General features: G+C 54.7%; 1 protein-coding gene across 2 annotated transcripts in view; it reads left to right on the forward strand.

Moving 5' to 3' along the window:
* Window positions 1–25618, forward strand: part of HMCN2 (hemicentin 2) — a 177898-nt gene that overhangs the window by 62750 nt on the left and 89530 nt on the right. For both annotated transcript variants that reach the window (XM_061433841.1, XM_061433842.1), the window contains exons 17-25: window positions 685–780; window positions 1069–1196; window positions 2994–3138; window positions 6611–6723; window positions 6847–7006; window positions 8027–8192; window positions 19228–19355; window positions 21952–22206; window positions 22900–22986. In XM_061433841.1, coding sequence (XP_061289825.1) covers window positions 685–780; window positions 1069–1196; window positions 2994–3138; window positions 6611–6723; window positions 6847–7006; window positions 8027–8192; window positions 19228–19355; window positions 21952–22206; window positions 22900–22986 — 1278 coding nt within the window. The remainder of the gene's footprint in view (window positions 1–684; window positions 781–1068; window positions 1197–2993; window positions 3139–6610; window positions 6724–6846; window positions 7007–8026; window positions 8193–19227; window positions 19356–21951; window positions 22207–22899; window positions 22987–25618) is intronic.

The raw sequence follows: 25618 nt of genomic DNA on the forward strand, positions 1-25618 counted from the left end.
TCACCATCCTCACCATCTTCACCTCGATAGTCACCATCACCATCACCTTTATCATTATCATCTCCATCCTCACCACCACCATCATCACCATCACCATCCTCACCATCATCATCACCATCATCATTGTCACCACCATCGTCACCATCATCTTCCTCATTATCATCTTTATCATTATCAATTCCATCACCGCCACCATCACCATCACCACCATCCCAACCATCATCATCATCGCCATCGTCACCACCTTGATAATCACCATCACCATCATCTTTATCATTATCATCTCCATCCTTGCCACCACCAGCACCATCACCACCATCATAACTATCACTACCCTCATCATCACCACCATCACCAGCATCATCACCATCATTTTCACTACTGTGCCAGGCCGCATGCTGAGCACTATAATCGCATCATCTATTCATCCCTCCTAGTCGTACTACAAGGTGCAGTTATTGATAAATCCCCATTCTACACGTGAGCAAGCCTAGGCCTTCTCACCTTTCCAAGGCCCAGCTGTATCCCCTATCCTTCTCCTCCTTGCCATTCCAGCCCTCCTGCCTGACCTCTGCAGGGCCGGGCTGTGCCAAGGGCGCTGTTGGCACCTGGGGAGCTGGAGCCTGTGGGGGCTGGAGGCAGGATGTGCTCTGGCAGTCAGGTCTGCCTTTTCCTGCCCTTCAGGTGTGGTCCCTGAAGACCAGGCCCTGTATGTCTGCGAAGCTGAAAATGTCTTTGGGAAGGTCCAGGCGGAGGCCTACCTCCTCGTGACTGGACATGGTTCGTGGTGGATCTGGAGAGGAGGGGTTTGGTGGGGACACTGGGCCCCCCAGGGAGGCCCCCATGGCTGCCCATCCTTTGGGACAGGAGTGTCCACAGCCAGGTTCTCCTAGAGGAGCATCTGGACCCCTACTTTCTGGGTAGTGTGCCCCAGGAAGTGTGCCCTTTGACCCTTTTGGGATCCCCAATCCTGATGCCTCTCTGGGTTCCCTGTGGGGGAGACAGGGGACTGAGGGCCTTGGTTCCCACGGGAAGCCAGTGTACTGACACCGGCTCCTCTCCCTGCAGTCCCCCCACAGATCGCCAGCAGCGCCCCCACCGTCCGGGTGCTGGAGAGGCAGCCGGTGTCCCTGCCCTGTACCGTCCTGGCTGGGAGGCCCCGCCCCGAGCGGCGCTGGCTCAAGGCTGGCATGCCTGTGAGTGCTGGGCCCCTCTGGGTGCCGCGGGCAGTGTTGTGGGGAGGAAGGAGCTGTCACCCTCACACCTTGGCCTCCGCTTTGCGGTTCCCCTGTTTTGGAGTGTATTCTCCCTTCCATGCCTCTTTCCAGAACTTTCTCTGATAATGCACTAATAGCACCCTTCACGCTCTTGAGTCCTTGACCGGAGGAGCTTGTGCTTCATTTGTGCTGCGACCGGGGAGCAGCAGTTTAGTGGGGGCACAGACACAAGGCATTTGTCCATCGCCCCCCTTCTGATGGTTCCAGGACCGAGACAAGGTCTGCGCAACAGAGCATTTGCCCCAGCTGCCTGGCACACTGCTGGGCGCACAGTGGCTGCTTCACCCATTCCCACCAATTTGGTTTTCTTTGTTGTTGCTGTTGTTTAGTTGCTAAGTCGTGTCCAACTCTTTGCGACCCTATGGACTGTAGCCCGCCAGGCTCCTCTGTCCATGGGATTCTCCAGGCAAGAGTACTGAAGGGTTGCCATTTCCTCCTCCAGGGGATCTTCCTTTCTCAGGGACTGAACCTGAGGCTCCTGCACAGACAGGTGGATTCTTTGCCACTGAGCCACCTGGGTCCCTCTATTTCCCTTCTCCGTTCACTTCTCCTTTCCCTCTCTGGTCTGTCCTCAGACATCTGAGGTCCTTGTGCCCAGGAAGTTATAAAAAAGGTGCCCTCACCCCCGAAGATGCTGGACACCCAGGGGAGGCAGCAACTGTGTGGCCAGACTACTGGGCCCGTCCCTGCTGTCCCGGCCCCTAACGCAGTTGGACGGACAGTGTCCAACTCGCGGAGCAGGCAGGCTTTGTGGAGGCTGACACGTGGGTGACCCCTCTGCAGGATCACCAGGAGGAGGACCCCGCCTGGGCACACGGGCTGGGGCAAGGAGGAGGGTTCCACAGTAGAATCCGATGGGCATGAGGGGAACGAGTGGCCCTGGGCCTCGTCCACGCCAGGACAAGGAGTGACCGGAGATGCAGAGCCTGTTTTAGCTCAGCGGGGACACTGAGTGGGCCTGCACCTGCCCAGATGCCAGGAGCAAACAGCAGAAGCCCCCTCAAACTCACTCAGCCCCAAGGGATCCCAAGACAGCCCAGCGGCCTCTCCCAGAACCCAAGAGCAGAATGTGCAGCCAGGCTCGAGGGACAGAGACAGGGAATCCCAGAGCGGGCTCACTTGGCGGAATGGTCCTCACCAAAGATGGACTGGCTGAGCAAGTCTGCAGAGGTGGCCCCAGGCCCCATTCTGGACCCACTTCCCCTGCCCCACCCTGGTCCTGATGGGGACACACCGGGCCAGCTGCCAGGAGCCGCTCTCTCTGGGACCACAGCTGATGCGGCCGCACCTCCGCTTTGCTCTGCGTGGCTCGGTTCTCTCCCCAAGGACGGGCTATCCCTCCTCTTTGTGGCCTTGGGGCGCATGGGCCTCGGAGCTCCAGTGGAGGCTCTGACCCCAAGCCTACCCTCCCGGGAGGGGCTCGTCTCAGCACCCTTGGGTCAGGTGTCCTGCCCTGGACTGGTGGACCTTGGGTGAGCGGGGTCAAGGGTATGCTGGGGGTCAGATCCACCTGACCCCGAGGGTCTGTGGGGTCTCATGACTATCCGGGAAGGGATGCGAGTGTCACCACCAGGCTCCCCACCCTCTTTGCAAGCCCCTGGCCTCTCTACCCAGGCTGTTCCCTGCTGAGCTGGTGGGCAGTGAGATTTCTGGAGTTCTCTTAGCAGCTCTGAGTGGAGCCCTTGGTCCAGGCTGATTCTTCTTCGCCCCCACCAGCTCCCACCGGGCAGCCGGCATTCCATCCGGGCAGACGGCAGCCTCCACCTTGACCAGGCATTGTTGGAGGACGCCGGCAGGTACAGCTGTGTGGTCAGCAACACGGCCGGCTCTCACCATAGGGACGTGCAGCTGGTTGTCCAGGGTGAGTCCCGGGCTGGTGCGGGAGGCAGGATGGGATGGGTGGAGGTGCCCAAGGGGAACTTGATTTTGAACACCTTGTTTAAAGAGATTGCTTGCACACGTAGTACATATTCATGGTAGGAAATTTAAAGTCTGGACCAAAAAACTCCCCCTAAAAGCGAAAAAACTCCAAAACAAAACCAACCTTCTATAATACCAGTAACTAAGAAGAACTGGAATAATCTTACATTTGTTGTGTATCTTTCATACTTTATACACACATGAGCTTCACATGCACACATATATGCAATACACACTGTATATATATTTATACCCGTTTATATATTATAGATGTACATATACAGTTACATTATAAATATTCTTTATGTGTGTTGTATGTAAGTTATTTTTGCATGATGTATATTCTATATATAAATATGTATAAATTCTTCATATACATGTACATAGACATATTTAGAAACCAACTGGAGTAATATGACTGTCTTATAACCCGAGTGCTTCTTGTGACAATATATGGCATGTCTTCTGCTAAGAAGACTCAGAAGCATTGGTTTCCGACTGCGTGTCCCCTGTTAGGATGAACCAGGTGTATCTTACCTGCCCCCCCAGCCCTGTCCAGTGTCTCCTCTGCGTGAACCCCTGGGGATAAATGTCCTGATGCCCCACCTTTGCCCATGTGCCCAGGTCTTTCCCTAGGATACACTATTGATGTGGAATTGAGTTTTGACTCACAGAGACTGCACATTTTTTAGGGCTTTTCATGTATTTGCCCAATTACTTTCCCATCCACAGTGTGGGAGGGTCCCTGCTTCCCTTCCCCACCCAACCAGGTTCTTTTTAACATAAAACAAGAAGTTGAAGTCCAGTTAGTTATGTTTTCATTTACCGCATACATCAATATCCTCTTTTTGTTTGTTTGTTTGACTTGTTTTATTAAACCCCTGAGGGATGAGTGGGAAGAACTCATCGTTCCCCATTTAGTAGTGGAAAACCGAAGCTGAGAAGGAGGCTGGGTCTAGAACCCAACTGTCCTGTCTCTGTATACTTCCAATTAAATACAGTGACCAAAGGTGGGGTATGTGCCACATCCAGACCTCTAAGAGGGTCTGCGCATGTTAGTTTACCTAACTGCTCCAAGTGGAGGGTTTAAGAGCCTCCACACTCTGCAGTTAAGGAAGCTGAGGCTCCAAGATGGAGGTTACTCAGCAAATCATAGCATCAGCGAGGGCTGCCTCTGCTGAAAGCCTCCCAGTCAATTCCTGCCCTACACACAGCCCCCTCTGTGGGAGTAGCGATCAAGCTCTGCTCTCCTGGCTCATTTCACTTCCATTCAACAAATTCTGATTGACTTGCAGGCTTTGGCCACCTGGGAGAATCCAGAAAGGCATTCCCCTGAAGGAACTTAGTGTTACCATCAGAGCCCTTGGCTTCTGGCCTTCCCTCCTGGGTCTGATTTCTCCATGCCTGATTCCCTTCCCCTGCTCCTGCAGACAATCCCCACCCCTCTGCTCTGCCCCGTTTTAATGCCTGAAAATCTGGATGGTTCCCAGGATGGATTCTGCACTTGTTTTCAAGTTCACTGTGTTCTGTGAACATTCTTTTCTGCCACTTCTCATCTGTCCATCCCCAGAGACTGAGCAGGGAATTGAGGTTAATTTAGCTTTTTTTTTTTTTTTTTTGCTGATCAAGGAATATGGGTACCAAAAGATTAAGTGATTTATCCGAAGCCCCACAGTGAAGAAACGGCACAACTGGTTCCTAGACACAGGCTGCCCTCTGTCTGGGACACGAATTTATAGCAGTGGCAGCTGTATTCTCCTGCTAAAATGTTATTTTTAAAAATCATGATAAAATATACATGATATAAAGCTTACCGTTTTAGCCATTTTAAAGTGTACAGTTCAGTGGCGTAAATTAAGTAGCATAAGCGGCATTCACGCTGTTGTGCCAGCAGGTTTGTTTGCCCAGCATGCGTGCTCGTGCATGCTGTCGCTTCAGTCGTGTCCGACTCTTTGCCACCCGATGGATCATAGCCCGCCAGGCTCCTCTGTCCATGGGATTCTCCAGGCAAGAATACTGGAGTGGGTTGCCATGCCCTCCTCCAGGGCATCTTCCTGACCCAGGATCGAACCTGAGTCTCTTATGTCTCCTGCATTGGCAGGCGGGTTCTTTACCACTAGCACCATCTGGGAAGACCCTTGCCCAGAACGCAGCAAGCCAGAACACTGAGATGCTGAGGTTTGCTGCAGAGAAAAGGTGTGTTCACATGGCAGTCAAGTGAGGAGATAGGAGAATAAGTCTCAGATTGGCCTCCCCAGTGGCCAGAGGCTTAGGATATTTATTAAAGAAGTAGGGTGGTCTTCAGTTCAGTTCAGTCGCTCAGTCGTGTTTGACTCTTTGCGACCCCATGCATCGCAGCACGCCAGACCTCCCTGTCCACCACCAACTCCTGGAGTTCACCCAAACTCACGTCCATCGAGTCGGTGATGCCATCCAGCCATCTCATCCTCTGTCGTCCCCTTCTCCTCCTGCCCCCAATCCCTCCCAGCATCAGAGTCTTTTTGCGTGAGGTGGTCAAAGGCATGGGAAAAGTGACCGCAGGTAGGGAAAGGGCGAGGGCATCAGTGTTCTGTGCGGGTGTGCCTGGCTGACTTGCTTCTCCATGAGATGCAGGTCCAAAAATGGGGATGCCTAGCGTGACCTGAGGGTGGGGCTTTTGGCCCTCTGATGTCAAAAAGTCACTTATCAGACACCTGTGTAGACACAGTTTTAGGGTCAGTGGTCCCGAGCAGTCTTAGCTGGCTTGTACTCTAACTAAACACAGCTGACTTCCAGTTGTTTTCAAACAACTCAGACAAACATCTTGTTGTTTAGGCTACACGAAGCTTGGAGGATATGCAGTTTGCAATGAAACAATTAAGCGAGCTTGCTCAGTGAAGGCAGGCTCAAGCAAAAGAGTATGCAGCAGGCTGTAAGATAAGCTCAAGAATTTCTGCTAGTTGCTGGTATTGTTAACCCCATGGGGCTCAGTTTGGGGATGGGTTTTTAACTCCATGGGACACAGTTTCACAACCATCACCACCATCCATCTCCAGAACTTTTCAACTTCCCAAGTTGAAACTGTACCCACCAACTCTGCATTTCCCCTCCTGCAGCCCCTGGCCACCACCCTTCTGCTTCCTGCCTCCATGAACTTGCCTGTTTACGGTATCTCCCATAAGTGGAATCTTACAGTATGTGTCCTTCCGTGTCTGGCTTATTTCACTTTGCGTAATATCGTCAAGGTTCATCCATGTTGTACTATGTATCAGACGGTTGTTCCTTTTTTAGGGCTGAATAATATTCCATACGTACACATCACATTCTGTTCATCCATCACCCTCTGATGGCTACTTGGATTGTTTCCACCTTTTGGCTATTGTGAACAATGCTGCTGTGAACTCTGGTTTATGAAATTGGTTTGTTTTTAAAAGTGCCACCCAGAATCCAGCCCACTGCCACCCACCATATCACCAATGAAGGCGTTCCAGCCTCTCTCCCCTGTGTAGCCTCAGGAGTTCCCACCCCCACCATCACCTGGACCAAGGTAGGTGAAACCTGTTACCATGAAGGTAACCAGAGAGGTAGGCCCAGTGATCATGGGGAGAGGAGCGATGCAAGTTGCCATGGGAGGTGGGCTCTGCTGATGTCACCTCTGACTCTGTTGCAGGAGACCAATGCCCTGGCCTCCAGGGATCCCCACTACAACGTGAGCAAGGACGGCACCCTGGTCATCCCCCGGCCATCTGTCCAGGACGCGGGGGCCTATGTCTGCACAGCCACCAATGCAGTGGGCTTCTCCAGCCAGGAGATGCGGCTTTCTGTCAACAGTGAGTGAGGCCACCCCTGTCCTGGGAGAGGGGCTGGGCAGGTGTGGAGGCAGGGGCATGCTCAATCTGACCTCCCCTGCATCTTCCTGGCACCCTGTCAGCAGCCCTGCCTCTAAATTCTTCCTGTCTGAAGATCAAAGCTGCCCTCCCTCTGAGGACTGTCCCCAGCAGTGTGGCCATGCTCTAAGAGTGGTTCCAGCTCAGAACTGGATGGGGAGAGGGAGAGACCTTCATATTAACAAGCCTGGGGAAGACACAAGGCCCTACACCGGACTCCCAGCCCTCAGCAGCCCCCGTGCCCACCTTTCTCCATGACTCTTTGACTCTTAGTGCCCAGAACCTCTGGCCACCTTTCAATTTCTTAAATGACCTGTCCTACCTCAGGGCCTTTGCACACACGGCTCCTTCTGTTGGCATGCCCTTCCCTCACTCCTGGTCCGCTGACTTCTCCCATCGGTCAGATCTCAGTGCTTTCTGATCCCTCAGGCTGAACTCTCTGGAATGTTCCCTTCTTAGTGCCCATCACAACTGCCATTAAATAATTAATTGTGTATTGAACTGTTTGGAGCCAGGGTTCCTCTTGGACCCCAAGCACGGAGGGAGATTGGGCATCAGCTGATGGTTAATCCCATTTATTCCTGAGGATAAATGGGATGATCCAGGCCAAGAAGGGAGAGAAAGGAGGGAGGAAAGAACCTGCCAGAGTGCCCCCGGGGAAGTGGAGCAGGATGGAGAGAAGCTAGAGGGACGGAGACGTTGGGGCAGGAGGGACCATGCTGGGGTCAGCAAAGTGAGAGAAGGAGGGTGGGGTGGACAGGTGGAGGGGTGGCTGGGGGAAACCATCGGATCTGAGTCCAACCCTAAACCTATGCTCTCCCGATACAGCAGAGCCCACCCTCCTCTGCACGTCTGGGGTGGCAGTACCACCTCAGCTTCCTAGGGGAGCCACACTGGTCCTCTGTGGGCCGCATCCCATGGCTTCCCACCCTGCTCACACTCCCTGCCTGCTTCCACCAACAGCCAAGCCCAGGATCCTTGTGAATGGGTCACACGAAGCAGACAAGCCTCTGAGGGTCACGGCCAAGGCTGGTGATGAGGTGACCCTTGACTGTGAGGCCCAGGGCTCTCCACCCCCACTGGTCACCTGGACCAAGGACTCCCACCACATGCTGCCCATCACCGACAGGTAACCCCAGCTGCGTGGCCTTGGGTCTGGGGGTGGACAGAGCTTGATGCTTGGGGAAACTGGCCTCAAGGTGTCCAGTGACCCAGCTGGTGTGTGTGGGACCCTGTGGACACCCCCAGGGGGGATACGCAACTGATTCCACAGGCAGTGCTTTTCACCCATTGGCCTCTAAGGGAGCCTGGATGCCCTTTAGAGGAGCAAGGCCTCTGAAATAACATGCACATGGCCCTTCCCACACAGCCAAGGGGCGGTGCCTGCAGGAGCGCCTCCTATCTGCCAGCAGCCCTTGCTACCTGAGTGGAAATGAGGCTCAGCCAGGTGGGGTGAGCTGCTCATGGTCACTCAGCTAGCAAAGTTGGAACACCTCAGTTGGGACCGCCTTCCTGGGCAAGACACGTGCTCTCCATCCTTGCCTGCTCCTCTGACCTGGTATCTGGCAGCCAGGCTTTCAGGGGTCCTGAGAGTTGGGGGGAGAGGAAGGAGGCTATCCTTCAAAGCCAGGCCAAACCCTCACCCTCAGACAGGGAGGAAGGGCAGGGTGGTTCCCGACAAGAAGGCCTCAGAACTCCTGGAGCCCTTGACTCTCGTGGGGTGGGGGTGGGGCGAGGGGGCAGCTCCAGCTGGTGACATCAGTCCTGGCGAGGTCTCTGAGACATTCCAGATGGAGAAGGTCTCAGAGCAGCCTGCGGTGCAGCCTCCCCCCGCCGGCCCAACACCCACACTCAGGGCTCTGCATCTCCGAACATCTGTTTGGTGACCCTCCCAGTCCTGGAAGCCTGCACACCTGAATGCTGCTGGGGTCCGTGACGGGGCTGGTTCCGTGCCGCCCCTACCCGCATGCCCTCCGGGGTCTTTGGCGGCTCCGTGTCGTGGGTGGCAGTGGGGGCCAGAGGAACCTGCCTCTCTCCCCAGAAAGCCCGGTCCTGGCTCCTTGGCTGGACAGCCGCCGGCGGGTGCTTGTTTGTTTCTGGCTTGTTACTGAAATGGAGAATCGCAATTCCCATTTGTTCGCCCCTCCTTGTTGTGATACGTTAATAGATCAGCCGGGAGCCATAAATCTGGGAAAGCTGCTTTTGCAATCCTAGAGTTTTGTTCTGTTCTTTCTCCCTTGCCCCCTCCACTTCTTGCTGGCTTATGGCTTGCTCTTGAGATTTATGAGATTCCGGGAGTTCACCTACATGAAGAGGCAGAATATGCCTGGGGGCGGGGTTGGGGCTGGGGTGAAGGGCAAAGACTCTGGCATTAAATCAGACCTGCATGCAAATGCTGACTGGTTATGTATTAGTCGTGTGGCCTCAGGTGGCCCCTGGCTCCTCTTGGCCTGTCTCTCCATCCATAAGGTGGACACGGTTTAAATCCTGCTTTCAAGATACAGTGATGAGTGTGCGACGTTTGGTGCATTGTGAGCGGTGGAAAATCACACCCTTTGATATCATTTTCCTGCTGCTGCTGGAAACTAAAGCAGCATTTCCAGCTTTTAAAAATTATCATCATCATATCTATTATCCCATTTAATTCTCACCAAGTTTTTTCAATAAGAAAGCTTTATTGAGATATAATTCACATGCTTTCCAATTATATGTTTTTTTAGTAAGTTCTGAGTTGTGTAACCATCATCACAATTAATTTTAGAACATTTCCAGCACCCTCCTCCGTGAAAATATCCCCACTCTGGTTGGCAGCCACTTCTCATCCTTTCCCCACCCCAGCCCAGCCCTTGGCAACCACTCATCTGCTTTCTGCCTTTGGATTGATCTGCTCTGGACGGCTCACATAAATGTAATCATGAGCAACGTGACTTTTTGCGTCTGGCTCCTTTCACTGGGAACCATGTTTTTGAGGTTTCTGCATGTTGTAGCAGGTGTCAGGACTTCATTCTTTTTTATGACTGAATAGTATTCTGTTGTGGTGATGGACCGCCTTTTGTCGATATATTCACCAGCTGATAGACACTTGGTCTGTGTCCTCTTGCTGGCAACTGTGAATAACTTCGCTGACTTTTGATTGTATCTGAGTTTCATTCGCGGGTTCTGTGTCCCTGTGCTTCTTTGGGCCTCCCTGTGGCATCCGACAACTTCCCCGAACAGAATAGAGCTCAGTTTTCTTACCAGACACACAGTTCCCTTGGTCCCATGGCCATTCAGCCAGAAAATGCAGATTTGAAAAACCCATGAGGCAAGGATGGGCTTCCCTGGTAGCTCAGCTGGTAAAGAATCCGCCTGCAATGCGGGAGACCTGGGTTTGATCCTGAGTTGGGAAGATCCCCTGGAGGAGGGCATAGCAACCCACTCCAGTATTCTTACCTAGCGAATCCCCATGGACACAGGAGCCTGGTCAGCCATGTGCTTGAAAAGAGTTGGACACGACTGAGTGACTAGGCACACACACAAGGGCAAATGTCTGGAGGAGGGATAGCTAGGGAGTTTGGGATGGGCATGGACCCACTGCTACATTTAATGGATAACAAACAAGGACCTATTGTATAGCACAGGGAATTCTGCTCAATGTTACCAGACAGCCTGGCTGGGAGGGGGATTTGGAGGAGAATGGATACATGTATACCTATGCCTGAGTCCCTTTGCTGTCCACCTGAAACTATCACAGCATCGTTAATCGGCTATACCCCAATATAAAATAAAAAGTTAAAAAAAAAAAACAAAACACCAAAAACCTGTGGGACGCACACACGAAACAGTGATGGTGTTGGGGAGTGGGTGGCCTTGCTGTCCGCTGCTCTTCCCTACTTCCTCCTCCATCTTTTCCATCTCCCAGGGACATGCTGCCGCTCCCGTCCCACCAAGGCTCAGCTTCAAAGCTGGCATTCTGGTTGCTTCAGAACGTATTCTGATGAGTCGTGGGTGACCATCTGCCTCCAGAACCTGAGATCCTTCCGCATGGTTGATCCACGCCCCTTTTCCGCCACACCCCTTCTGCATGGCTAAGCCACGCCCCTCTTCCGCCACACCCCTTCTGCCTGGCTGAGCCACGCCCCTCTTCTGCAGTTGCCTCTGTCGTCTGCCTCTGTCCTCTGTCCTGGGCTGATAGAGGGCAGGGGGAGGCCTGAACTACTAGGGCTGCCCAGGGCCTCTCTTTCCTGATCCTGTGCCGACCCTGGCCAAGGGGCTGTGGTCAGGGTCACCAGGAGACCTCCAGCGCTGGCGCTCCATGGTGACTCTGGTGCAATCAGGGTTGAATTCCACAGTGTGGCTGAGCCTCTGAGGCCTCCTCATCTGGGCGAGAGGTTGCCCTCTTCTGCTGGCCATCCTGGAGGTGGGTGGGGTGGGCAGGGTCATGCGCAGCGCACTGAGGGAGGAAACAGAAGCCATGGAGGGTGGGGAACTAGAATCCTGACTTTTCCCTCTCCTGGGCAGGGCCCTAACACACACGTGTGTGTGTGTGGAGACACACATAGATGTGCACAGACACCCACAGACATGAATACACAAGGACAGGCACAGAGACACAGACACATGGCCATGCACACTGACATAGACACAGTCAGTTCAGTTCAGTCGCTCAGTCGTGTCCGACTCTTTGCGACCCCGTGAAGCACAGCATGCCAGGCTTCCCTGTCCATCATCAACTCCTGGAGTTTACTCAAACTCATGTTCATCAAGTCGGTGATGCCATCCAACCATCTCATCCTCTGTCGTCCCCTTCTCCTCCCGCCTTCTATCTTTCCCAGCATCAGGGTCTTTTCAAATGAGTCAGTTCTTCGCATCAGGTGGCCGAAGTATTGGAGTTTCAGCTTCAACATCAGCCCTTCCAATGAATATTCAGGACTGATTTCCTTTAGGATGGACTGGTTGGATCTTGCTGTCCAAGGGACTCTCAAGAGTCTTCTTCAACACCACAGTTCAAAAGCATCAATTCTTCAGCGCCCAGCTTTCTTTATGGTCCAACTCTCACATCCATACGTGACTACTGAAAAAACCATAGCTTTGACTAGACAGACCTTTGTTGGCAAAGTAATGTCTCTGCTTTTTAATATGCTGTCTAGGTTTGTCATAGCTTTTCTTCCAAGAAGCAAGCATCTTTTAATTTCATGGCCGCAATCACCATCTGCAGTGATTTTGGAGCCCCCCAAAATAAAGTCAGCCACTGTTTCCACTGTTTCCCCATCTATCTGCCATGAAGTGATGGGACCAGATGCCATGATCTTCGTTTTTTGAATGTTGAGTTTTAAGCCAGCTTTTTCACTCTCTTCTTTCACTTTCTTCAAGAGGCTTTTCAGTTCCTCTTTGCTTTCTGCTGTAGGGGTGGTGTCATCTGTATGTCTGCATATCTGAGGTTATTGATATTTCTCCCAGCAATCTTGATTCCAGCTGTGACATAGACACAGATGCAAACATTTATGGACAGGCACACAGACACACCAGAGAGGCAGGCATGAGAACACGTGGACACACACACATCAGGCTTCTGGGCCAAGGTCAGGCAGGCCACTGCTTTCTCTGGAGATTTTAGAGAATATTCTGAACTCAAGGAGCCTTGACCTCCTGAGTCAGAAAGTCCTAATGGAAAGAAAACGTAGTAGGAACCTGAATACCCCTGAAACTCTAGACCACCTGCCTGTGTCCACGACCCCTTCTAACATATTCTTATAGATGCTTTTAGAGAGTTAAACTGAGTGCATCTTCTATCCTGCTCTCACTGATTTTTCCGCATTTTCCCACATTTACCCATTTCCTAGATTCATCCTGACCCATATCATTGCTTTTCATTTAAAGGGCAAAATAACATTCCGGGCATTCAGCTCCCACGGTTGCTAAGCTCTTCCACTGTTTGAGGCAGATGCGCTGTTGCCAGTTTTTGGTGATAATAAATGGGGCTGTTGGAACGTCTTTGCACAAATGCTTCTCTTTATCTCCTGGATCGTTTCCTTGGGGTAGAGCCCCAAAAACCAAGGGTTGAGTCCAAGGCTGGGAATGGTCACCGGGTGCCTCTTACCCTGTGGGACTGCTATTTGGGGGAAAAAACCATTGGAGTTGTGAAGTCAAAATTGAAGTCTACAGGATTTATTGAGCATCTTTGTGCCCAGGACTGCCTAGGATGGAGAAGACGGGTCCAAGATGTGTGTGACGTCAGGTGGCAAAAGACTTTTGAGTACCCTCCCAGCCGTGCCCCCAGCTCCCTGAGTGAACTTGAACAAGACCCTTCCTTCTCTCTGAACCTCAGTGTTCCCATCTGAGAAATGAAAGAGCTGAACAGGCAATAGTGGCCAGAGAGCGCCTAGTGGCTCCGATCCCTTGACTCAGCCTGGGGATGCTGGGGCGAAGCGGTGTTGCTAGGCAACAATGTTTGTTTGTGGTTCTGATACGTAGCTGGGACAGCTGCAAGTGCTCCTGGCTCCGGCTCTGGCTCCCGGGGGCAGCCGGCCAGGATCCACACAAGGCCAAGCCAGCCGTGTTGAGGGGGGAGGGGAGGGAACAGTGAAAGAATGGAGCGTCCAGGGATGCTGCAGGGCGGTGGGACACTCACTCCCCGTCCCGGCTCAGAGGAGGGGAGGGGGCTGCAACTGGGTTCTGACGATCCAAGAGAAAAGCTGCTCCCCTTTGCAAGCCAATGGCATGGCAGGGACTGCCCAGGGCCTCCCCATGGGGGTCTTTACCTTGCTGGATCTTCATAACTCATGCTGATTTCTAGCCTGGTGTCTGGGTGGCCGTGCACAGCACGACTTCATCCATCTGGGTCTCAGTTTTCTCCTCTGTGAAAGGGGAGATGACAGGATCAACCCTGCCTTGGGGTGATCTGCCTGCCTTGCAGGTTTGGATTTGGGGAGTTTCAAGTGTACATGGAAGTGCTTAGCTCCACAGCGGTCACAGGAAGCGTCTGAGTATTGACAGCCGTCACCTATAAGCCATCTCAGGGTTTATGTTTCACGGGCTCGGGGGACGTGCATTTACCCCCGTGCTCACATATTTCGCTTGGCCCTTCGGTTGGTGTCAGGCCCCTCTTCCTGAATTGCTCCAGCTTGGGGTTTCCGTTTGGAACTTCCTTACAAGGGTCTATGATATGCCTGAAGGTCAGAGTGGCCCCTGTGGATGGGTGAAGGTGCTCTTCAGGCTGAGTGGTGCTGAGGGGGAGGGGGGCAGTCCTTGCCCCCAGGCTCAGACCCTGCCCTGGCTCAGCAGATGCGTGGCCAGCATGTAGTGACATGCAGTGGGGATCTGTTGAGCACTGCCCAGCTCTGCTGTGCACTATGGGTGAGGATCAGCCTCTGGCCAGCTCAGTTCTGTGGCAGGTGCTGTTCATTCATTTGACAACCTCCTCCCAGAAGGCTCTGATCGCAGAGGAGGTTGGATGGACCGCTTAGAAACGAGGGCAGCAGGACAAGCATGGGACCCAGCAAGAGGGACTGGGCAAACCACCCAGACTCCCAGCAACCTGAGGACGGGGGCATTCACTCCGCCCCAGAGGCAGCTGGCCCGTCTTGAACCCAGTGGCTCTTTGTCAGATGAGTGAATCAGTGAATGAATGAACAATTGGCAGAACTTGGTTCCATAGCATTCAGAGCAGGGGAAGTGTAACTAACCTGCCTGGTCTCATCAGGGAAGGCTTCCCAGAGGAGCTGGAGGCTGTGCTGCCTTGAAGGGGACCTGGGGGGCAGGAGAGCAGTGCTGAGACAGGATGGGGCGTGGGGAACACTGTGAGCGAAGGTGGGAAGGTGTGTGTGTGTGGCGGGGGAGGGGTGGGTGGGGGGACAGGGACAGTTGGGATTTGCCATCAAATATTTATCGAGCACCTGTTATGGGCCAGTGCCTGTGCTAAGGGCCAGGGACATGGCAGGAACCTGGGCACACCTGGCCCCTCCCCCCACACAGCCATCAGAGAGTGACAGGTGGCTGCAGGTGTGATAAATGCCATCGTGGTTCCAGGAGCCTTTGTGTGAGAGCAGGGGTCCACCTTGGGCAGCAGAGGCAGCTGCATGGAGAGGGGACCCCTAGCTGGGTTGCAGCAAAGGTGTGGCCTGGGATTGGCACTATCTACCCAATGCCCTCTGGTCTCTCCGGGCAGGTATGTTCCCCTTGGAGCTCTCAGGGCCAGGGGGACCCGGCAGGGTAGGTGGATCTCCCCACCACCATCCCCCACCATCTGCGTGGCTGTGTGAACCTCACAGCCAGCAGCGAAGGCTTGAGCCCAGTGCATGTCATAAACAGGAAATTCCCCTCGAACCTCTCCGTGTTTTCATCTGGGCGCTGCTTGGAGCCATCTGGCTGCTCTCGCTGCGATGGGAGTCTGCTGCTAATTACACCACATGCACTCGGCACACGGCAGCCCTCTCCCTGCTTCCTCCCACCTTGACCCTGCCCGTGCCCTTCCCTGTGCCCGGAGGTTGTAGTCCCCAAACCTCAGGGAGCCTTGGGAACGTGGAGAGAGCGTGCAAGGGGCATGGGGTGTGGGTGGTTCAGAAGGGCTGCCCTGGAACCCCCAGACCTCCAGGTCCTCTCTGATGCATCCCAGGCCCCACACCTTTGTCCTGAGTCTGGTCTGAGTGGGGTCTGCTCTGTGCCAGGTCTGGGCTAGGGTCTGGGGGTACAAAGGCAGCTAAGGTGGACGGTAATGTGTCCTCTTAAGGGCCCACGGGCGACGGGTGGCCACAGGCCAGTGTGGTGAAAGCTGCGACGGAGGGGTCTCTAGAGGTCTCAGCTTGATCATCTATAAGATGGAGTCTCCCTTCTCTCCATCCCCTCCTCTGTGATATAGTGAGCAGGAGCCTGGTAGGCTGCAGTCCACGTGGCCGCTAAGAGTCGGACACGACTGAGCGACTTCACTTTCACTTTTCACTTTCATGCATTGGAGAAGGAAATGGCAACCCACTCCAGTGTTCTTGCCTGGAGAATCCCAGGGATGGGGGAGCCTGGTGGGCTGCCGTCTATGGGGTCGCGCAGAGTCGGACACGACTGAAGCGACTTAGCAGCAGCAGCAGCAGCGTCCCTTTCTAGGAAATGATCTGGGGCTCATCGTGAGAAAGACGAGAGGCCTCTTTTATTGTTGAGAATTGTTTCCACTTTTGGAAATTTTTTTCATTATTGTTTTTTTTTTTTCCCCAGAAGCTCCCACTTCCTATCCTTTTAAGGGTTTGATGAGGGAAGGAGCAAGAGGTCCTTTAGTCTCTAAAGTTCTAAGAAGGACTAGAAGGCAACCTCTGAGATAAAAGGAGTCCAGAGCTGCCTTTTCAAATATGAAGAAGTTGGGGCTCAGAGACGTTGCTTGCCCTGTCTGAGGTTGCACAGCATGTCTAGAGCAGAATAGGACCTTGGACCCAGAACTCTGGTGCTCAGCCTGGACATCTTTGCACTGACGCAGGGGCTCCTGCTTGGCTAGTCGAGGTTCACAATAAAGTCCCCGAGGGAGCCATGTCACCGCCCCAAGTATGATTAAGTGTGTGTGTTTCAGCCTCACGCTGATTTGGCTCGTGTTGTTGGATGTTGACATTATTTAACCTAAAAAAAAAAAAAAAAAAAAACACGACCACGGTGGATGAGAAAAGCCAAGCCAGGGGAGTGGAGCCGTGCAGGGGAGATGTTTACTTGTCACTGGGACAAACAGACATCTGTGTGGTGTTTTTGCTCCTTTTTCTTCCACTTTGGAAGACTGAGGGACCTACTGATTGGGGGCTGGGAGCGAGCACATGGACACACTGGGGGTGGGTTTTTTACTAACAGCGGGGTTGTGTATGGAGCACTTACTATGTCCCAGGGACCATGGACTTTGTGTGCATCATGTCACTTCGTACGCACAGTATCCTGTGACCCCAGGTGAGGACACTGAGACTCGGGGAGAGGGAGTCCTCCACCCAAAGGGCATGGTTGGGGGCGATGGCACTTGCTGTCAAAGCCTGGCTCCTGCCTGCTCCTCCAGGTCACTTTTGGGGGACAGGGGCACTTCCATGTGTCCCGGGGCATTGCTCCCAAGGGGTGGACCCCAGAGGGTCTTGGTACAACCCTGATTCCAGCCTCCACCCCCCTAAATCTGGCTGGGGCCTGGGAATGTGTTTGTTTCGCATGTGGCTGGAAAATTCTGATAAGAAGCCCTGCCCTGCAGCAGGGGGTGATGGCCTCTGTGAGAGCTGACGGTGTGTGAGCCTAGGTATGGCCAGGAGGCCGGCTCCTATGCCTGGGGGACACACGTCAGTGTGCAGAGAGCTCTGGTGGTGAAAGAAAGAACAAAGGAAGGAAAGCAGGGCTGGAGGAAAGGAAAAAATCTAGATGTTTAAATGTACTCCAAAAGGAGAACTAATTAATGAAGCGCGGTAAACTCACACAAAGGACTACTATGCAACGGCGAAAAACGAATGAATTGGACCCACACACATATACACTTTGCCATTTATGTGAGTTTTAAACAACGCAAAATTATGTTGCATATTGTAATGTCACTGTCGTCACCATGGTAACAGCTGACCTTCATTGAGTGTGTCTCTGTTCTTGGGTCTGGAAGATCCCCTGGAGAAGGGAATGACTACCACTCCAGAATTCCTGCTGGGGAATTCCAAGAACAAAGGAACCGGGCGGGCTGCCGTCCGTGGGGTCGCCAAGAGCGGGCTAGGACCGGGCGTCTAAGCGCACATTCATAGTGTTCTAGGCTCCGGGGTGTGAATCAGGTCTTCGGTTCTCTGGACAACTCTATGAGGAAGAAGCACCACTTCTGTCTTATCTCCCCCTGCCCTGCAAGGGAGACAACCAAAGCACAGAAAGGTTGAGCGACTTAGCAAACATCACACAGCAGGCACATGGCAGAACACGGTCGGAGCCAGTTGGCCCCAGCCCGGTGCCCGGGCTCCAGAGACCACCAGCTGGTGTATCACTCACAGCTGTCCTCAGGGAACTTGCCCCAAGTGCCCGCTGGACGCTCAGGACAAACTAGAGGAGGGGGTTCCTAGGCAGGGGGATTACAACCCCACTTTACAGATGGGGAGACAGAGGACCTGCAGGGCAAAGCTACTGGCCCGAGACTGCACAGACAGTGAATTGCCAACAATATCGACCTGGTGGATAAGTGTGTGCCCAGTACTTGGCTTGCAGCTGCTTAGTAAATGGGGGACTACTGTCATCCCTGTTTTGCATAGGAGGAATCTGAGACTTAGCTGAGAGGGGAGTGGGGACCGGGATTGGAGCCCAGCTGGACCCTGATGAGCACACGCGGGGGAGGGACTGGCCCTTGAGGGGCCCCACCCCTATGCTGGCTGCTTGCGCTCAGGGCCAGCCGGGGCCAGGGGCTGCAGCTGCCCTCCCAGTTCTGTGGGGGCAGGGGCTACACGGAGCCAGCACATATGGGCCAGTGCTATCATGTCTGTGGGGGTCCCCTGGGGTCCGGTCCAGCTGCAGGAACCTGGCTGAGGGTTCCAGATCTCTGTGGGATGGGGGCCAGGTGACTTCAGCAGGTGGGCTGGAGTGGGGAGGGCAGTGATGGGGGAGCCTCACAGCTTCCTCCTGAGAGCCCAGCGCCGGATACCTGGACACCAAACAGCACAGGCTTCGGAGTCTGGGTGAGCCTGACCCTTAGACGCAGAGGGCCTCTGGCCTGCAGCTTCTCCCTGGAATCCAGGGGTCCTCCAAGTGAGGCCTCTTCCTCGCCTCTCAGGGCAGGGTTGAGGGATAAGGTGTGTGCATTAGAAGAGGGGGTGTGCCTGGTGACCAGGTGCCAGGCCTTGGACTCAGCCCACATGGAACCTGTTCACCAGCCCCAGTCACAGCATTCCTTAATGTACCCATTTTACAGATGAGGAAACAGAGGCTCCAAGAGATGAAGGGACTTGCTTTACCCAGCTCAAAATTGGAGTTCAAAGTCAAACCCAGCCAGCGGACTCCTAGCCTAATGCTCTTTGTCTCTTACACCAGTTGGAGTGGACCTGGCCTTGGCCTGATGGTTTGGGGAGCTGGAAGCAGGGCAGGGGAACGGTGAAGGGTGGGTGGTGGATACTGCCTCAGTCCTGGCTGGCTTCCTGGAGGAGGCAACTGGTTGGGTCATGAGACCTTTCCAGCAGATGTGGGGTTGGTTGGGGTCTCACCAGTGTCCCTCATTTCCTCAGGCACCACCTCCTCCCGCCCGGCTCCCTGCATCTGGCTCAGGCCCAGGTCAGTGACAGCGGCCTCTACGAATGCACGGCCAGTAACCCTGCCGGGTCCGCTACTCAGTACTACATCCTCAGGGTGCAAGGTAGGGCCCTGGCTGGCCCCCTCCGTCTCACCACGTGGCCCCCTGCCCCCATCTTTCTCGGGCCTTTTGGTGTCCCTCCCCATCCCCGTGCCAGGCTCTCTCACCTTTTCATGGCCCTCCAGTGTGCGCTCCATCTACCTTATTTCCTGTCTTTTTCAAGTCTTGTCCCTCCTTCTCCCCACCCCTATTTCTCCCCTCTCCTGAACCCCTTGGTTGAGCTTGGACAGGCTGTTCAGAGCTCCCCCCTGAGAACTGAGGGTGGGACCCCAAGGCGGCAGGGACTTAGGGGTTGGGAGGGCGACCCACAGGGGGATTCTGGGTCCCAGCCCAGCTGGGGGCCCAGGAGTGGGCATTCATCTGGGGGGTACAGGTCCCATTCACAGGAGCCACCCAGTGGAGTCACTCCACCAAAGAGGCGGGGAGCCTGTCCCCTCCAAGAGCCCCAGTGAGTCATCTGAGACCCGGGTCCACCAGCCACAGCCCTAGCTACTCCTCGCCTACACGCCGTTCTCATTCGGCCCACAAGTGAAGAATGATGTCTGCGTTTTCTAATGATTGGGGGAGAAAAGGCAAATAATGTGACATATGAAAATTATATGAAACTCAGTTCTTCAGTGTCCATTAATACAAGCTTCATTGGAGCGCCTCCAAACACGTTCGGTTACGTAGCGTCTGTGGCTGCCTTCACGCTGAAATGGCAAAGTTAGTAGCTGAGACAGAGACCATCTGGCCTGCAGAGCCTAAGATATTTACTCTTTGGCCCTTTCCAGAAAGAGCCAACCCCTGCTCTAAGCTTAACTCCCCATTTTACAGGTGGACAGACTGAGGTTCAGAGAGGAAGGGGCTCAAAGCTTTGCTGTGTGTTTACATGAGCGTATGAGAGAAGGTGGTTCGGATGTTAAAGAACCCGCCTGCAGCGCGGGAGACCTGGGTTCGATCCCTGGTTTGGGAAGATCCCCTGGAAGAGGGTGTGGCAACCCACACCAGTATTCTTGCCTGGAGAATCCCAGGGACAGAGGAGCCTGGAGGGCTGCAGTCTGTGGGGTTGCACAGAGTCAGACACGACTGAGCGACTAAGCACAGCACAGCACAGGAGAGAGACAGGGAAGCAGGGCAGGAGGACGAACGGAGCCGGGTTTGAATGCTGACTCTGCCACCAACTGGCTCTGTGACCTCAGGCCAGCTGCTCAGCCTCTCTGAGCCTTGGATTCCTGTCTATAAGAAAGTGAAGTCGCTCAGTCGTGTCCAGCTCTTTGCGACCCCATGGACTGTAGCCCACCACCCACGTCCATGGGATTTTCCAGGCAAGAAGACTGGAGTGGGTTGCCATTTCCTTCTCCAGGGCATCTTGGCAACCCAGGGATCGAACCTGGGTCTCCTGCATTGTAGGCAGACGCTTTACCATCTGAGCCATCAGGGAAGTCCATTCCTGTCTATAAAGTAGAGGCAATAACGCCTATCCCATAGTAAGGGTACTGAGGACTTCAGGTACCCAACACAGTGGAAACTGTGAGTGTTTTCAGGGGGTGGTAGGCACCCTGTCCACGCTTCTGCTCCTGGACAGCGAGGATCTGGGCTGGGGGTAGGGGAGCCAATCTCTGCCCAGGGGCCAGATCCCATGGATGGTCTTATCTTCAGGATTCTCCTCTGAAGCTGGGAAGGGAGTGGGTGTCCTCAACTTCCCCTGAGGGCCCAGGACACTTTTCCAAGTCTCTGAGAATTCTCCCAGGCTCACCCAGTCTGGCTGCGTGGAAACCACTTGGATTCCTGCTCATCCAGACCCAGGCTTGGGGCTGATCCAGCTCCGGTTAGCCAATATGAAGTGGATGACTCTGGTCAAGTCACATAAGCTTTCTGAGTCTCAGTTTCTTCATCTGCAAAACGGGCATGGCATCACCCCCCCGTGGGAGGGACCAACTGGGATGGAGGATGGGAAAGTGACTTGAAACAGAAAATGTGGAAGAAATGAAACCCATCATCTCCCTCACCCCCACCCCACCCCAGGGAAAGGAAAAGAGGGACCTGGGAACCCCGAGAGTGGGTCTAAGCCGCTACGTTTTAGGCGCCACTGTGGACCAGGCTCCATGCTGGCCGCCCTGGTGCCATGGCCTGTTGTACCCGGGGCATCTTTGTGAGGAGGAGAAACTGAGGCCCCGGCCAACGCAGGGTCCTGTGACCTTGAGGGGCAGGGCTAGGATCTGAAGCCTCCCGCTCATGCCTGCTGCCCCCAGGCCCTGGTGTCCCCATCCCACACCGAGCTGGTGATTCTCACATGGTGCTGGGGGCAAGCCCGGGGTGGGGTGGGGAGGTAAGCCAAGCATGCAGGAGCATTCTTCCTTGAGAGCACGGTTGTTCAGGGGAAAGGGTGATGGCACTCACGCTTGGGAGGGGGAGGGGTCCACACAAGGCGGCCCAATGTCGTTTCCTGAAAACCGAGGCGCAATCGGCCTCAGATCACGCCCTGCCTCCTTGCGGGCTGGTGACACCCAGGGATGTGTGAAGCCCTGAGCCGGCTGGACCTGCTCTGTGGGTCTGCGCTCTGCGTCCCCCCACACCCCGAGCCCCTGCCCTGACCCCCCTCCCGTGGCCCTGTCAGTGCCCCCCCAGGTGCAGCCGGGCCCGCGGGTCCTGAAGGTGCTAGTGGGAGAAGCCGTGGACCTGAACTGTGTGGCTGAGGGCAGCCCGGAGCCCCGGGTGACCTGGTCCAAGGATGGGGTGGCCCTGTGGGGCGAGGGGCCCGAGGGCTCCGTCCACTTTGCGGCCATCCAAACCTCCCACGCCGGGACGTACCGCTGCGAGGCGTCCAGCAGCGCTGGGGTAGACGCCTGGGAGCTGGATCTCAGGGTGCTGGGTGAGTGGCCCCCGACCCACAGAGCTCCCCGGCCCCCCCATCTTCTGTAGCCCCTGCAGCCATCTGGGCTTCTGAGCTGTTGGACTGCTTCTTCCCCCCAGACCTGAGGCCGCATCAGGCAGCTCTCACCAGCCCCGGGTTGCGGGGGCGGGGTTCCTTCCTCGGGGTGGGCTGCAGGCGCCCTGGGGCTGCTGATTGAAGAGCAGACGCCTGGGCCTGAGGCCAGCTTCTCCCACTTTCCAGCTGGACAACCATCGGCCAGTCATTTACTTTCTCTGACCCCATAAAATGTGTCTAATAATATGTGAGGGGTCAGTGCGAGAATGCATGTGAAGTGTCTGGTGCCTAGAAAGTTCTGGATCCCTGGGGCTAGCCTGTTTGCTCTGATGAATCTGAAACATACGCAGAAAGCTGCTGCTGGAGGGGTCGGATGCCCGAGCTCACCCCTGAGCCCGGGGTGGTCGTGTGTGGCCCTAGAGGCTGTTCAATGGACCGCCCTGGGTTGCGGGGGGCGGGGGGGGTGAGCTGACGCCTCGGCCCTGAGGCTGAGGGCTGGGGTGCAGGGGTTGCACCCCTTATTCCAGCTGAGGCTCTGAAGGGAATGCTTCCTCCCCCCAAGGCCCTGGGCTCCTGGGAGGGAGTGCCAGGCTTTGGGTTTGGGGGTGTGAGTGTGGCTACATCACTTCCCACCAGAGCCACCACACTGGGGGGCTGATGAGACCAGCGGCCTACTGGAGAGGGTAGCAGGAGAGAATGCCAGCCTGCCGTGCCCTGCCAGAGGTGAGGCTGGGCCCTGGGCGGGCCGGGCGGGGGAGAAAACCCACCCACATTCCAGTGCCTTGGGTCACTCACTGTAGGCAGTGCCCATGGGTATGGAGGGTTATGGGGTCCCCACTTCTGCCTGCCATGCCGGGCACTTCATCCCATCCACATCCCTATAGGATGGGTATTAGCATTAGCTCTTTTTCATTAGGGGCAATTTAGGCTCAGAGAGGGTAAGCAGCTTTCCTGAGGTCACACAGCCGGAAGATGACCTAATATGCTTTAACCCCTAGCTCTGTACCTGTTAAGCCCTGAGTCCCTCTGTGCCCAGGGGGTGTAACACTGGGGCTGAGGAAGGCCCTGGGGTCCTGGGATCAGGGCTTGTGGCTCCGGCCTCTCCCCCAGCCCCAGACTTTCTCACAGAGCATGGATCCACAGGGTTCTGGGCAGACCGTCCCTTGGGGGCCTTCTTCCAGCGACAGCACCGTGCGGGGTCAAGATCGCCACCCCTGGTCAACTGCCCAGTGCCGGGCAGGTCACGTGTCCTTTCTGAGCCTCAGCTTTCTCAGCTGTCCAGTGGGGTCACACCCGCCCCTCCACAGAGGGCTGCAGGAGCACTAGGTCCCAGCACCGTGCCTGGCACACAGTAGGGGCTTGGGGAAACGTGTTGAATGCGTGGAGCGATTCTACCATCCGTGAAGCCTCCCAGTGGCACCCAGTGGGTGCCAGCCCGAGTTGCTTCTTCTGGCTTTGGACCAAGATGGCCTGAATGTCTCCTCTGTACGTGGACAGTGATCTCTTGGGGAGGAGGCGTCTGGGTGTTCGGGGAGCAAGTGACAGCTTACAGGAAGACTGGCAGGAGCTGGGAAAACGGATTCCAGTTGGCACTGCATTTCCTTGTTGCTCAGGGCCTGGGGAAGTCCTTGGAAAGGGACGAGGGGTGGGCAGGTAGGAGACAGGTGGGAGCCATGGGCTTCCATGGTAGCTCAGCTGCTAGAGAATCTGCCTGCTATGCTGGAGAGGCCAGAGACAGAGGTTCGATCCCTGGGTCAGGAAGATCCCCTGGAGGAGGGCATGGCAACCCACTTCAGTATTCTTGCTTGGAGAATCCCATGGATGGAGGAGCCTGGCGGGCTATAGTCCATGGGGTGGCAAAGAGACATTCACCACTGAGCGACTAAACACTGGAGCCCTGGGCGCCGACCACCTGAACGGACCATCGTCTCGCTCTTGAGCAGGCCGCCACCTTGTGTTAGTATCTGGTAACAGCAAGGAATGTTTAGGGCACTCGCACACACTTCAGTTCAGTTCAGTTGCTCGATTGGGTCTGACTCTCTGCGACCCCATGGACTGCAGCACGCCCGGCCTCCCTGTCCATTACCAACTCCCAGAGTTCACTCAGACTCATGTCCATCGAGTCGGTGATGCCATCCAACCATCTCAATTTCTGTTGCCCCTTCTCTTCTCACCGTTAATCTTTCCCAGCATCAGGGTCTTTTCAAATGAGTCAGTTCTTCTCATTAAGCGGCCAAAGAATTGGAGTTTCAGCTTCAGCATCAGTTCTTCCAATGAATATTCAGGCTTGGTTTCCTTTAGGATGGACTGGTTGGATCTCCTTGTAGTCTAAGAGACTCTCAAGAGTCTTTTCCAACTCCACAGTTCAAAAACATCAATTCTTCGGCACTCAGCTTCCTTTATAGTCCAACTCTCACATCCATACATGACTACTGGAAAAACCATAGCTTTGACTAGACGGACCTTTGTTGGCAAAATAATGTCTCTGCTTTTTAATATGCTGTATAGGTTTTTCATAACTTTTCTTCCAAGGAGCAAGCGTCTTTTAATTTCATGGCCGCAATCATCATCTGCAGTGATTTTGGAGCCTAAAAAAATAAAAAAATTTTCAGTCGCTCTTGTACAGGGAGTCCCGATATAGACGCATGCAGAAAATGCAGGTTCAATCCCTGGGTCAGAAAGATCCCCTGGAGAAGGAAATGGTAACCCACTCCTGTATTCTTGCCTGGAAAATCTCATGGACAGAGGTGTCTGGCAGGCTACAGTCCTTGGGGTTGCAAAGAGTCAAATACGACTTAGCAACTAAACAACAATAATGGGCCTTGGGACGTGGGACCACCAACCACCGCCTCTTTCTCTGATGCCTCACGGCCACCCACGACCCCAGCATCATCTCTGGTCAGCCAGGGCGTCCTCTGGGCCTAACTTCAGCCAGGTCGGCATCATCCAAGTCTCCTTCATTAAAACTGCCTGCTCCCCGCTCCCCGACTGCCCAGCTGCCCTTGGCCTTCTCCCTTTCAAGCAGGTGACTGTCTGTTGGGCACTAGCATTCATCAGCCATGCGACCTGGGGCTCTGATGTTGAAAGGAGAAAGCCCTGAGCACCCGGCTGTGTCCCCTGGGAGCTCTGGTCCCCTACAGTGAGGGGCACCATCTGCCTCCTCCTTGTGGGGTGCTGCAGAGGCCAGGAGCCTGGTCACCAACCTGCTGGTGATTTGGGACATCACCGGTCCTCTCTCGACCCCCTTAAAAGTGGAGATGAAATGAGTGATTTTCAGCAACAGCCCCAAGTCCCTGGAGTCTTCATTCAGAGCAGTGGTGGAGTTCAGTGGTTAGAGCTTGTTTAGGGGTTAGAC

This window comes from Bos javanicus, chromosome 11 (assembly GCF_032452875.1).
Source record: "Bos javanicus breed banteng chromosome 11, ARS-OSU_banteng_1.0, whole genome shotgun sequence".
Lineage (NCBI taxonomy): Eukaryota > Metazoa > Chordata > Mammalia > Artiodactyla > Bovidae > Bos > Bos javanicus.